The sequence below is a fragment of the Anopheles coluzzii genome, chromosome 2 (genome assembly GCF_943734685.1).
Source record: "Anopheles coluzzii chromosome 2, AcolN3, whole genome shotgun sequence".
Classification (NCBI taxonomy): domain Eukaryota; kingdom Metazoa; phylum Arthropoda; class Insecta; order Diptera; family Culicidae; genus Anopheles; species Anopheles coluzzii.
In genome coordinates this window covers 121,135,285-121,149,885 of record NC_064670.1, presented here as the reverse complement: position 1 = coordinate 121,149,885, position 14,601 = coordinate 121,135,285, and the positions used below count along the sequence as shown (strand labels likewise).

Here is a 14,601-nt window from a genome sequence, read left to right as displayed (position 1 = left end):
CCCGTGCCGTGCCACGCGGCTCCCTGCACTTGATCGATTGTAATAGCTTTCATAATTTGCAGTGGAAGGTATGCACAACCCCGCGGTTTATGTGTGTGTGTGTGTGTGCCTCTGTGCTAAATTTGTTAGCGGAACGACCTTCCTAGAGGCGGTTTTGGAAGGCGTGCAAAAGGTTGGCAAACTTTCCCGCAAAACCTTCATAACTTCCGCTCGGTTGAGCTGCTTGACAACGGCGCCAGCTTGAAAGACAGTTGGTCTTTTCGCGCGTTCGCGGCGCTGTAGAGTGTGCAGTGATTGGGGTCTTTTTGTGCAGCGGTACTACTAGATGAAGTCATCCAGAGTGCAAAGTTGCTACATTGTGGTGCATGAGTGAGATCGGACCTTTATTTTTTGGGCTGAATTATTGAGGTATTTTTCATCACAATGAATGTGCTTTTGTTGATACATTGAAGAAGCAAAAAATATGTTGAATTGAAGTCAGAGTTTGGCAGCATTTTTGAGAGTGAAACTCAAGTGTCTTAAAGCCTCTCTTTGTATCTTCTTTTTAACTTTCTTCTTATCGGCTGTACCCACTGTAAAATCATCAACAAACCATTAATACTTCGCGGGTCACATTACACGCCAATCAGACGAAAATAGCAGATAAGCATTATTTGCCCGTCGTAACCTTGAAGCAACCATCACCGGGCGGCTACAATTTACAATATTACATCGTGATGAAAATGGTGCTTCATATTTTATATCCCCGTAACAGCGTCACAAAACGCGAGAAGATTGAAAACACATACATACAGCCGGAATCATCGACGTATACCTCGAGATCTTCACTTCCGTACAAACGGGGAGTAGCAGACGGCAATACATTCCAGGCATTAGTGTTTTTGTGTGTTTATGTGTGTTGTTGTTGTTGTTGTGGTTTGTTGTGAGCAGTTCCGACACACCGAAAACAAGAGCCATGATTTACGATTGCTGTTTATCTTAATTACACGACTCACGGTCCGAGCGCTGCTGTTCGGGGCTGCGGGCTGGCGGGCGCGAAAGAGGTTGCGAAGCCGTACACACGGCGGGGCTTCATCATGTGCGCGTACCGTACTACTACCGTACACTTTACAAAAGGGCTTTTGCAATAAATTCTCATCGTCTTCATCGATTCGGGGCAAAGGAAATGCCGCCGTTGGTCGGGAAAGGGTTTCACGTACACCATTCTGATTGCTGATGGAGTTCGCAGCGAAGGTTGGTGCTGGTGGTGATGGTGTCCCGCATGGAAGTAAATTTTCTAACAACCCACAAATAAGTTCTGAGGTTAAATTACAACCCATTAAAATGGTTTGTTCATAAATTCATTCACGAGCGTTTGCGGAGGATGGGCATATGTGCGGCTTCGGTGAAGACAGACAGATAGATATACGCACGAAAAGGGCGCCTCGTTTCACGTGCGCGTGCAGTAATGACAAGTTGAAATGTGATCCGTCGAGAAATGTAAGACCACACACACACACACAGACACACACACACACATGTATAAACATATCCCGGTGCGAGTTATGAAATATGGATGCGCATTTGGGATTACGTCTTTGAGGGCATTTGGCGGAAGCGTTATCTTTGATGAGTTGAGACCGGATTGGGGGAAGCTGCTTCAAAATGCATAAGCATCAGATATGTTTAATGCAATATGTGTCAGAATGTGTAGTGCTGTTTAGATACTTTATCAAGTTCGAGCAACACACTCATATAATTAAATATTGCAGTATTACATAAATATTGTTTTCAACACCCTTTTAGCCAACGTGCCCTTCTTTCGGTACTGAAAGGTTCAAAATAAAATGGTTTCCTGCGTAAAAAACCATTACTTGCCGCTCCAAAAACCCATTCCGTAAAAGCGTCCAGCACACACGGGGAAGCATAATACGTATGCCACCCCCCCCCCCCCCCCCTGTTACACGCCAAAACAACAACCTAATCCAACCGTTCGGATCAAATAGCGAAAGTAAAAGCTTACGGCACACAACAAGACCAGCATGGCAATGTAAGCACGTACAGAGCAAACAAAAAAAAAGGCTTTAAGCACCATATTACACGGTCCAAACCGATCGTGACTTTGCCATGGCACGACAGCAGCAACAGTAGCCGCTGTTAGAACGGAAACGTCCCCAAAACAGCACTCCGGAGCGATGCGGCACGAGCGGGACTACGTACAGGATGCAATATCGGCTTGAGGAATTAGCTTTTAAGGGATCTCCGTCCCACACACACATACACTCGCCCGGGCCTCTCTCCACTCAACAGAAGGACATTTTTCCATTTCACAGTTTATTTATGTTTTTTTTTTGCGTGTCTCTCTCGTTCTCTCACACACATTCCCTCACACAGACCTTTGTGCTTTCGCAAACCCCGGCACCGGGCGGTTGAACGGTCCCGGCCTCTTCATGTTGTCATGCTATCTTGCATGGCCGGTGCAATTACAGCACCGGTCGCCTGAGGGGAAACTAGAAACGGCTCTGTCCATTTTGCGAATGAGAATTTAGATGCAGTCCTCCCTTGCCCCCATCAGCCCATCCTTTTCCCGATCCCCTTTTGATATCATCTTCATGCGAGAGGACATATCAGGAAGGAGAAGGCAGCGAAGGGGAGTTTGGAAGGTAAAACCCTGTAAAGAAGTTGTTAAGGAGGATTTAGCTGAGCAGACCGAACACGACTGAAATTGCATGTCCTGGGGCCGTGTACCGTTGACCGATTTGAAAACCCGGAACGGAATGCATTCATAATTCATTGATATCAACTTATCGGGCCATGGCAAAAGGGGAGATAAAAAATCGTACCAAGTGGAAGAAATGACCAACGCGAGCAAATGCCACAAAAGTAATGGAAAATTAGCAACGAGAGTGACAGGCACCGTGAAAAACATTCCATAACTCACTCTCGCAGCACAGTTCCATTGCTTCAAAGATCGATTGGGAGGAAGAAAAGACAAAAATCGATACACTACTACCTTTCGTACCATCGTGAAGGTAAGGGACAAACCCCTTGAAGACTTTTGCACAAAAAGGGCCCTTGATAAAGAATTTCGTTTTCGTTCACCTTATCCCACGAAACGTTGACGCTGGATAGCAATGGAAGAACATTGCATCATTTTACATTCTTTTCACAACCTTACAAAGAGCTTGAATCACCGCTCCTCCCACTCCTGACCCAATCAAGCTCCACGGCAGATGAATCAGGATATCATCATCAGCTATTCCTTGGTTTTGTACCGACTTTTCTCCGATCCCGTCTTCGACCCCAGGTGCATTTGCACGAAAGCGACATGATTTTCATGTTTTCTTCTTTCAATTGTGACTCTTTTTTCGGCCACAAGTGAACCATAAATTTCCCGTCCAACAAAGAAACAAACTACAATCCTGCAGCACCAACCGACCATCGGAGTGCACATCTAGTTAAGCCTTGCGCAGGAGATGACTTTTGGATTGCGAAATACAATTTCGTTCCCTTTTAGCTGGTGATTTTTATCGGTTGAAATATTTCCTTCCACAAATGAATCTCATCAAGTGAGCGAAAGGAAAAAGTAGTACTGTGGTACGAGAAAAAAAAATGTTACACGAAACGACAGAGAGCTTCAAACCTAGGTCGTCAAACTACATTAGCGTAGGGTCCATAGGAATCAGCCAAAAAAGAAAGGGACGCTGCTTTTTAATACGTTTTTTCGCAGTGACCTTTTACCAAAGATTCACAGTATCTCTCTCACTCTCTCTCATTCTGCAAGCACACAGTGAGTTTGTGAATGCTGCTGCCATTGCCGACTGCTTAAATTAAATTATCATTCCTCTTATTTTCGAATTCCCGTGTGCCCGGACGGCGGCAGCAGTACATAAAGGTTCTCTGAATCGAATACGAAATTGCAAGTGAAGTGAAGTAATCGAAGCGAATCGACGAAATTCAAATTTGTTTGCCTGCTTTCGTTATCTTATGCTTGCCGTGCCCTTTGCCTCCTTTGCCACCGACATTTCATTCATTTATGGCATTGATTTGGTCTCTGAGAAAGTGGTTCATTTTTGTGTGGGTTGCCTCGCTCGTCGGGCGGCGATATGATCCAAGTCGGGAACGGAAATCAATCTAAAGCATCGATTTTTCTACGATAACGTGCGGAAAGCGTTTGGTGGTTTCATTGTCGGCGAATGGAGCGCATAACGATCAACTAATGAATATTGTACGATTTCAATCTCGGCAGTGCAATGCGATGCGATGCAGAATCGAAATTATACCGCTTCATAATAGGAGCAGTATATGATGGAAGCGTTTTTTTTGTCGATTTTCTACGGAATATTAAAGACTTCCTTCCTGTTTTGGTGACAATTCTGAATGCAAAACATGTTGAATAACCCTTTTTCCTTGGGGGAGGAAAAATGTAATCATCCTTGAAATCGAATTGAATTTTCAACACCACATTGAAACCATCCCCGCAGCACACTTAAGGGAAGGGGAGAAACACTCTTCAATATAATAAAACTCAATCCACTTCATTGCTCATGCAAATGTTATGCGTGAAAGTGCATTCTGCTGTACAACACTCCAACAATCCTGTTTAAGGTGAAGTTTTCCACTACACAAACACACGTACCCCAACACTATCGACGTACGTTTTCCTTGCACCGCTCTAGAAGCAAGCAGCAGCTGCGCTCACCTCTATTGTGCCCCACCTGGGAAGCCGTGACGACGGTGAGTTACAGTTGCAGTCGGAAAAACGCATAAATTTTGCAATCAGCTTTAGCCCGACAGTGCCCACCACCACCGTTTTATAACCCTTCTTTTCGAAGGGCGATGGTTTAACAAACGCCGAACTTGAAGCAACGGATAAAGGGACTGCTGCCGATGATAGAGGTCACGTGCGGGAGAAGGTTTAAACATAAAACTCACTTTTTTGCCGTATGTACACACGCCTGGAAGCGCACGAAATACGCCAACAAAAGGCAAGCTGGCATGAATGGCGGATTTTCAAGCAGCTAAAGCCTTTCCCAACGACAGCTGCGTGCTGCTACCCTCAACCTGGGTGTATAATACATTCTACCGCTACGTGCAGATGCGTCACACAAACACCCTTCGGGGTTGGTAGACAGAAAGAGGGAAGCAACAATACCCGCACTGTTGCACGAATGGCGCCAACGTGTCTTCTGACTGCAACTATCGCGCACCTTCATCTATCGACCGGACAACACTCGTGTACCAACCAGGGAGCCGTGTGTATATGAGGACCGTGTACATTACTCCTGCATAATGATATACCGCCATCGATCGCGACGGCGTGCAGGGATTGATTTTAATAGAAGTGGACAAAAAAGACTAAACCGTAAGATATTCACTCCATACACTTTCATCTTTCATTCCATTATACAGACACACACACACACACACACACCGGCAGAGGACAACCGGGTGGTAAACCATTTTTAATTGATGCACCACAAAGTACACGTAGGGCGTGTGCTATTTTTTGTTCTGTTTCCTTCAATTAATGGGAATGTGGTTTATGTGTTTTTGCTAGATATTTCAACGTAATTACAGTCCAGTTTTTACAACCCTCGGTGTGGTGCTTTGTGTACCGTTCTCTTTTGCGTTTGGTGTTGATAATAATGGATCCCTTTTTAAAAAGGGAGGTTTTTTCTTGTTTGTTTGGTGCAGCGTTGTTAAAGGTGGAACTTACCTGCACTATTTTAGTCATTTCTTGAATGTCTATTACGCCGTTACCGTCTACATCGTACATCCTAAACGCCCATTTTAGTTTCTCTTCCGGCGTGCCGCTCGAGGTTACATCGATCGCTAGCAGAAATTCCTGCAGGAAAAAAGAAGAAGAAAAAGAAGAAAACATTGTATGAATTAATTGTTGAAAGAGAGCTACAAAAAAGATAATTGAAAAGAATAGTCTTTAATCGGATTAGTGATGAAAATATGATGCGAAATTGCAAATTGCGAACTACAACGATGTACTCAGAACCCATCGAGATGAAGGTAAAGATGGGCAACAGAGAAAGAAACCCTCTTCCATTTAGACCATACAACGAAAGAAGGCAAATAACCTCAAGAAGTATTAAAATAAAGAGAAAGAGAAAAAACAGAGCAAAATGAATCACAAAGACGATAATAACATTAGCAAAGGCGTGAACAACTAATACCTAATGAAATTTAATTCAAGGAAAACATCTTCCGTAATTAAAGCGCTCAATTATGCAGATGTGCTTCAATCCAGCTCGTTCAATGGTGATTCTTTCCGAGCAGACTGACAGCAGAGGGAACGACAGAGGGTGAAACGAGACGAATCTTTGCATTTACACAGCTCTGTGTGGCTAAGGAAGGTAGATTGCCGGTGTGCCGGCGTGTGCGATATTGTTTGCCGACCAAAAGACGAGCATAAGAAAGGCCCCCGGTAGTAGTTGTAGCAGAAGCAAGATGCAGAACCGTGATTCATTTAAATCTACAACCAATCTGTGCAAGGGAAGGAAAACGCACAGAGCAGCACAAAAAAAAGCTTCAACTCCACTCAGCCAGCCAGCCAGCCAGCCAGCCAAGACACGGCACCGGTGGTAAACATTGTGCACGTAAACAACGCGCATCAAAGTGGATCCCCGGTTTGGTTTGCTTTAGAGCAACGGGAGCCTTCTTGTCCAATGGCTTCATTCTCGCTCTGCTACCACCAACATAAGAAGTTCGGGGAATGTTTACCGCCAGAAGAAACCGATTACCGACCCGAACCACCGGCAAGGGGTTGCTTTAGTGCGCCCCAGCGATCTATCTGGTTTGTGCGGTCGATGAGTTCTAGCGTTTGTGCTGACACTCCTGGTTAGTGGGGTCTGCTGATCCAAACACATCCTGCCGAAGCCATTTGCGTCTCTATTGCACTCAAGTATAGTGACACTTCTTCAATATGGTAATGTCGTTGGTCGTTCGTAGGATCGTCTTTGATTTAGCAAATCGACTTTTATTCCTCGAATGGCTTCAACGCACACAAACACACACACACACATAACGATCTTTTCTACAATCTATTGTGGTGTCGTCGGGGTCGAAACGGTCGTTCGGGATGATGTGCCCGTACAAATCGATTGAGATATCTCCATTCCGGTACGAAGGACCAACCCGAACACACCAACTGGCACACACTGGCAGTGCCATCGGTGAACGGTGTTTGATCTGCGTAGATGTGATGGAGCAGATTTTTCCAATTTCCTGACAAAGCTTTATGCAAACAAAGCGAATCAAGACAACCGAATGTTGAGATGGGATCATGTATTTTGTTATTTCTGTTTAGATTTGCCATTCCACTGGGATTTAATTTAACCGGGAAGTTGCCGGGAAGAGCCTTGTTGTTGTTGAAGCTTTAAGCCCGAACTAGGGAGGACGAGCCCCACACACCTGAATTATTTGCAGTACCAAATTTAAACATAAGGTGTAGAATAATTTTAAAACAGTAAATAATGTGCATCCAACACATGGGACACATGTGCAAAGAACAGAGTGGAATCTAGTGCCTGGCAAAGTTCCCGCTCAGCACTGGAGAATGCAACTGTATGAGGAAAGCAAATAGCGGAACACACACACACACCCACATAGGATGGAACGACGAGCTCAGCGTTGCATATTTAACATTCACATTTTCCATCCTATGAATATTCCACCCGATTCCACCACCAGTGTAGCTTAAAACCGTGTAGAGAACTTCACTCTGTCATCCACAAACACACGCCAAAAAGGATTGTACACAAAACTCAGACACAGAGCGGTGTAGGGGAGGGCAAAGTTCACCAGCATCATCACGAATCATCTTCCGGGTCATGCTTACTACATGTACACGTAATGTTGGGACTTTCTCTGTCTCTCGAATCTTATTGCTTTTTCCAGCTGCTACACTGGAGAGCGTTATGGATATTTACGTTTAAATTCACCTACCCAAAACAGACTCTCCTCGGCAGTTGGGAGTTCCTGCAATTGGCTGAATCGGAATGTACGACTATACACACAGGCGGATGCGGGGAAATGGGGATTTGGAAGATGGAAATTTTTCATCCAATATCCTGGCTCGTTACCCAGCAGCAGCACTGCCGGATTGCTTCACGTGCAGGCAAGAAAATATGTACAAAGGTCGCTAAAAGGCATACACAATGCTCCTTCTCCTATGCGGAACTACTTCCAGCCACACACACACCGAACACGGTTTCCGAACATGGTCATGTGGTACACAAAACTAAAAACATTTTCCACCGCTCATTCACTAGTTGGTATATTTGCTCAATTTTGTTTCATATTTTATCCCTCCTCCCTGTCCTGGAAGCACTAGCTATGGTGGTAAGATCTACTGAGGATATTATTTGTGCCACAAAAGGTCCGTAATGTGCTGAAACACGATGGAAATAGGAAGGTCTTCAAAAAGCCAATTCCGGACAAACGAGATTCCAACCAGCTTGGTGTCTTAACGAAACACATTTTTCTCCTATCGTTATATGCTTGCTAAAAGCTGCTGGGCTTCATATGCTAGCACCGTAACCACATTGAGAGATACATGCGAGGAGATCCTTGCCGACGCTTGGAACGTGTGTGCATTTCACAGACTAAATGCAACCGCTCTGCACGGTAGATGTTCTTCTCGAATGGACCTCGTAACAGGTTTGCAACAGTGTTTCAGAGATCCGCTTTGAACACTTGAATGATTTCGTGATCCACTCTTGGAGCTATTATGTAAACGCTGCCAAGACGCTTTACGATCACAGTCAGTCGTAACCTACAAGTCAAGCTTCAAATCGGTTCAGGCATCTGCAGGCGGCCGTCCCTGCTCTTCAGCATAATGCCCGACGTCGAGGTCACGGCTCCTCGGGCAGGCACGCTCCCGGGCGCCTTATTGATGCTGACAAATTCAAGCCGGCAAGTAACACATAAAACCCCCCTGTGTTCTTTCCGCTTCATCCAGCGAAACTCCGGGAGTGTTTTTGCCTTGCCGCGGGCCAGAGTGTCCCCCGAGTCAAGCAGAGCTGAAAGATCAAGCAGCTCGGCCCAAGAATGGAACAGTGGCAGAGCGGCAGACAGGCAGGCAGGCAGGCAGTTGCAACAAAAAGCGTTGGTTTCGAAAACAAAACAAGGCTACACACGCGCGGAGGGATAACAAACATGCTTAAGAGGACATTCTTCTTGCTGCTGCTGCTGCTGCTGTTGCTGGTGGTGGATAAGGGGCGGGTGCTTGTTCGCTCGCTAGCCCACACACATCATACTAGTTGCGAGTGAATTTTCTACACAACGAGTGGGAGAAATCTCGGGCCCCATTCGTGCCGTGTTGTCAAGAAGTAGTAGTACACGAGAATGGCGGGTACATGCTGGGCTTCAGCTTTCAAAGCCCTCCGAAAGGCATGTGCAACATCACACCAAAGGACAACGACTGCGGGAAAAGATGCTTATTAGCGTCGAGTTGTTACAGCATTTGCATACCACGGGTGAAAGCGTCCAGGAACAAGCCCGTGTGCCCCGGGGGCTGTATTTCGGCGGGCGAGGGCTACGGTAACGTACAGGCGGCTTGAGGGCTTGGGCTGTCTAGTGGAGCCGGGCAGGAGAAGAGCGATGCCTTGGAAACCCCGGCAACACACAAACGCTCTTTGCATACACACGCCCGCCCAAGCACCACGACATGGGGCGCCTTTTAGCTTCATCCATCCACTTCTGGAGACGTACGACCTCGCACGAAATAAAACTCTTGGAAAAATGGTCCCATTTGTAAAGGAGTGTAAAAATGCTTCCTAACCCCCAATGCTCCTTTTCCCTCCGGCTCTCTTGTGCCGAGAACTGACTCCAAGAAAATCTGTATCTCTACGAGAGCGTTTGTTTTCTTTGGTATCTTTTCTCTTTCTCTCGATATCCTGGACGCTCAGGTCTGGGGTCGCGGTTTCCATCATTTACAGCCAGAGCAGCCAGGGCAAAAACCAAGAAAAGTGGTTTCGCTTGTTTTTTAGGTTTTTTTTTTGTTCTACACTCGCGCTTGTTATTATTTGTCCACAGGCTCTGTGTCTATCTGGTGGAACACAATAGAACAGCTGCACGTAGACATCTCACACACTCACACACACATCTCACCTTACAAAGTTTCATCTTTTGTCGACAAACAAAAGCCACGGTGCGTCTCTGTGTATGTATGTGTGTGTGTGTGGTTGAAGGCACGCTCGGTTAACACTTGTTTTAACAAAATATTTCTTCAGAATACCATTCGATTTCCAAACATTTCTGCATGAGTTCAAGCGAAGCGAGGCCAACTTTCTTCCACTGGAAAATTCTTAGAAAATATGCTGTAGGGCCTCACTTTTTTTTGTAGCACACATTCACACCATTTGCCTTAAACCATCCACCCAGTTCCAGACAAAGAAAGGCATTGAAACTGTATCCAACACCGTATCATATCGATTGGAGGCCTCATTCCTCTACTTCCATCCAAATTTAAACACTTCATTCACGCATACCATTAGGCTGCGTGCTACGAGCGGTAAACACACTTCAAGCCCTAAAAACGGCAATTCTAAGGTGGCCTTCTCCGTCCTCCCTTTTCCATCCACCCAGGGCTCGTGCGGGTACGGATCGTCACCATGCGCCAGCTCAGCCACCGAGTTCGGGGCGAGCGTTATTTCATCGTAATGCGAAACGCACACAAAAACACACTCGTCAGGGACCGCCGACCTGCCCGCCGGCGATGAAAATCCCCACATATACACACACACACGCCAAGTTGTGATTTCATTTTCGCACGCGGGTCCCACAAAAACCCACTAAAAAGCTCCAAAATTTCTCCTTCTCCCTTGGGGCGCTTGGGGCGTGCTCCGTGCCCAAGCCCAGGATCCCATGGGGTGGAGGGGACTCTCTGTTGTTGTTTTTCTTCTGTCCCGATTTCCGAGATTTCATTGCTCGCTGGAATTGGTTTGCCCGGGACTGGAATGTCACGATAAGGTGTACTTATCTGAGCATCCTTAAGCAAAATCCCTACCCCGGGATTCCGAGTATCACGCGCACGCACACATACGAGGTACGAGGAGGCTCCGATAGATACATCTTCATTTGCGTACCCTTTTAAAAGATGGTTGAAAAGTTTCCGCAGATATTGGTTGAAGTTTTATACGATCCATCACCTAATAAAGCAACGTGTATGGGAACGAGTAGCAAGAAGTGCTCTGTCTTCAGGATTATCGACAAGGCGGAATATTGAGTCTGAATGTCAGCACCTTCAACACGCAACATAAAATGAACTTCATCGTAACAGATGTTGAGAAGATGAAGTCCGCATACCAGCGTTATTATGTGTCACAGTATTCTTGGAACATAGCTGGTTAGCATACTTGTAGGATTAACAGTATGTATCTTGCCGGCAAATGTAGCGACTCTTATGAAGAACTTATTGATTTCTCAACTAGAGCAATTTGGGTTTGGAGCTCATAACGTTTTAGTTTTTAAGCAAGAAACCAGACAGCGCTACTGAACCCATATCACTGTAGTCGTCGGAATGTCCTGCAACTGGAATGTTTTATTGTACTTCAAGCTCCGAAACAGACAATTCAACACAACGAATCGGGACACTCAACTACGAGCATTGCTCGATACGGTGTAATCGGTTACGTGATCTATATTTATGAACCACACTAACACACACACCTCAATGTCCTTAGTTCCTAAGCTGTAAAATAGTAATATCCACCATGGTCGTGCCCGCTGCTGCCTTAGGTGATTACAGTAGACTGCAGGGGGGCGAGTTGATGCGCCATCACAATCAACGACGACGTCCCTGAAACTAACGGAGCGCCTTTTTGCAACCCGTGGGGAAATGTGTCTACGCCCTCGAAAAGTCGCTGCTGCCTTTTTTCCGGATCGCTTTTTCCGCTTTCCAAGGATATTAGTTCCTTTGGCAGCGCACAACCGGTTCCCCGAATCTAGGACACTCGCCGCACACTACGCACCATTGCAGCCATTGAAGCTTATCGAAAAGTAATAAAACTTTCCTAATCTAAGATCCCCGACCAGAACGAACCCCGGGGGTGGATGGAGATTGGGTTGGGTGTGGGATACACTCCTCCCGCTCTCGGCTCTGCTACCGGATATTGCATGCGATCTTCAACTTAGCCATAGCTTTAAGACGCACTGGCGCTATACTCTTACTATAGTGTGACAAAAAGTTTTCCGCTCCCATCGTGCGAGGGGATTGTAAGAAAAACGAATATTACATGCGCAGCAGATATCTGGAGGGGCCACGTAGGACGGGGACCAAAAGTTCTGTTTCAATTCCGCAACAAGAACAAAACAAATCTTCCCCCGCTTTGCTACCTTGTTCGCGGTGCAAAGTGTTCGATAAGTGTTTTCGCTCTCTCGCTCTCTCTTTCTTTCTCTCTGGTGATGAATGTTGTCGTACCGACGGCATTTTGCGTTTCCATTGAGTACCATTTCCAAGAAGCGAGATGCCGCACACGGGATTATGGGCCAAACTATTAACAAACTAGCGACAACTTGTTAAACTTTACCCCGTGCGGTTGGCCAAAGTTTCCCGATGACTTGGGGAATGAGAATGAAGTGAAACAAACACACACACACACACTCACTGCTATTGTCAAAAGCAATCGTTCCAAAATCAGCACCAAAAGTATCGGAAAGGACAGTATGATCATGAATTAGTATATTACTTAATGGCGATCGTTGTGAAACAATTACAACACACACATAACCTTCTGTCCAAGTTTTTGCAAAGAAAACAATATTCAACATCAACCGACACTAAACTGCTTCGCACGGCACCACACAGGCAGGATAATCGATTCGACATTTTATTCGATGTCCGTTGTAACCAACCGCTACATTTATTGTCTATGCGCGCCGGTGCCGGTACTGCCATTTGTCATTTTAATTTGTGCAAACTTGGGCCAAGAAATATGAACCTCGCCAAAGTGCGCCTCTCGGAACGGGGTACAATCCCGTGAACACGAAGCACGCGAGACAAAGTGCTTCGACCACTCAACCATTCAACCATGAATCATTTGTTTCACCTACCCGTGGCCTCGTCCAGGCAACGTGAAAGAAGACATCTTTACGAATTGAGATACATTTTGGGCGTTAAGAGGAGACCATTGCTAAGGGGCGAAAAACGTGCAAGACACGCAACACAGCAATAAGGAAAGCCTGCCCAGCTTCTGGTACATGTTGCTAAACCCAGGCTCAGCCACCAAGAAAAGGGTCTACGCGCGGTAAAGCCTCACTCAAAACGCTAAGCAAAGAATTTTCAATATTTCTCTACTGCTCTCAGCTTCCCCTATCATTTAGCCCTAGCCTATGTTTCGCTCCTTCAGCGGCCAGTTTCATTCACCCACAAAATTTAAAACATTTAATATCCACCGGGCCCAGGGCAGGAGGAGGCGGTATGGCTCGTAACGCGACACGTGCTTTTCATTTTTAAGCAGCGCATTGTTCGTTCGAGTTATCGTCAACGGCCCATCGAGCCCGTCATATCTTACGCCGAATTGAATAAATTAAAAGCCCATCCTTTGGCGAAAATAAATGACGATGCTTTTCGGGCGGGATGGGTTTTGTTTTAAAGTGCACAAGAGAGAGAAAGAGAGAGAGAGCAGAAACGGAAAGCAGGGATACGAAGAGAACGGATTGTCGTATTTCATCGCTGTCTTGCGCTGAGGTTCGTCGCAAACAGACCCCTCCTACTATAACGCCGTTGTCTGTTGGCTGTGAGGAAAAACAGCAAGACGACCGAAGAAAACAACGCAACGAGAAAAACGAATCTTCTACGCACGGATCATAAAATTCTCTTTGATGTGCTTACAACAGCAGCGGTTCGCTCGCAAAGCTAGGCACGCCGGCGGTTGTCACAGCATCGGGCAGGGCAGCGCACGGTGAAACGTTTAGCGGCAGCGACACCAAGGCAACAACATCACGCCTACGGAACGGTGGTGAATGCCCGTGTTATCTTTAAAATTATGGCTTTTTGATCGATGTGTCTCTAAAAGCCACATTATCATGCCGCGTGCACAAAGCCCAAACGGGCCCAGTTGGGCTAGAGAGAGTTAGACGTGAGGTCGGGAGGACGAAAGGGAATGGAAGTGTGTAACAAACCGCAGCAAAGCACGGTTGCGAAGCAAGTTCCAACAAAAAAAAAACTCACAGATGATGATGGGTTTTGCCACGGGTGTAGGTTAAGACGTTTTTCGGATGTGGCGGCGGGGGGAAATTGTCCCTTTGCGCGAATTGAGGACACACTTGAGCCCGCGTTGCCGTCGTCCGTGGATTTAACGTACTTTTGGCGCTCTAATAATGCGGTGAAAGCTTTCGTACGTCAGACGGGATTTACAGCAGACAAATTCTTACTAATTGGATGATTTTCAGAAATCACAAGCTGTTGTTGTTTTATTCCTTCATTTGTTTCTAGCGAGAAAGGAAAAACAAATCTTCTCACAATTGTTTGCACATCCAGACTCGATCGAAAACACTCCTGGGTTCAGATTCGCACATCATTTATCATGTTGAATCACTTCCCACGAGATCAGCTCCCCGAACAGAGCGAGAAAATTCTGCGATGAACAACGCTAATTGAAACAT

At 46.0% G+C, this 14,601-nt stretch overlaps 2 protein-coding genes across 18 annotated transcripts in view; both read right to left on the bottom strand.

The window, feature by feature from the left end:
• The window catches only part of LOC120950818 (neurocalcin homolog), a 110,350-nt gene that overhangs the window by 21,769 nt on the left and 73,980 nt on the right, over window positions 1-14,601 (bottom strand). The gene's annotated exons all lie outside the window — the stretch shown is intronic.
• The window catches only part of LOC120950817 (neuronal calcium sensor 2), an 85,537-nt gene that overhangs the window by 6,625 nt on the left and 64,311 nt on the right, over window positions 1-14,601 (bottom strand). For all 11 annotated transcript variants that reach the window (XM_040369147.2, XM_040369148.2, XM_040369154.2 and 8 more), the window contains one exon: window positions 5,699-5,827. In XM_040369147.2, coding sequence (XP_040225081.1) covers window positions 5,699-5,827 — 129 coding nt within the window. The remainder of the gene's footprint in view (window positions 1-5,698; window positions 5,828-14,601) is intronic.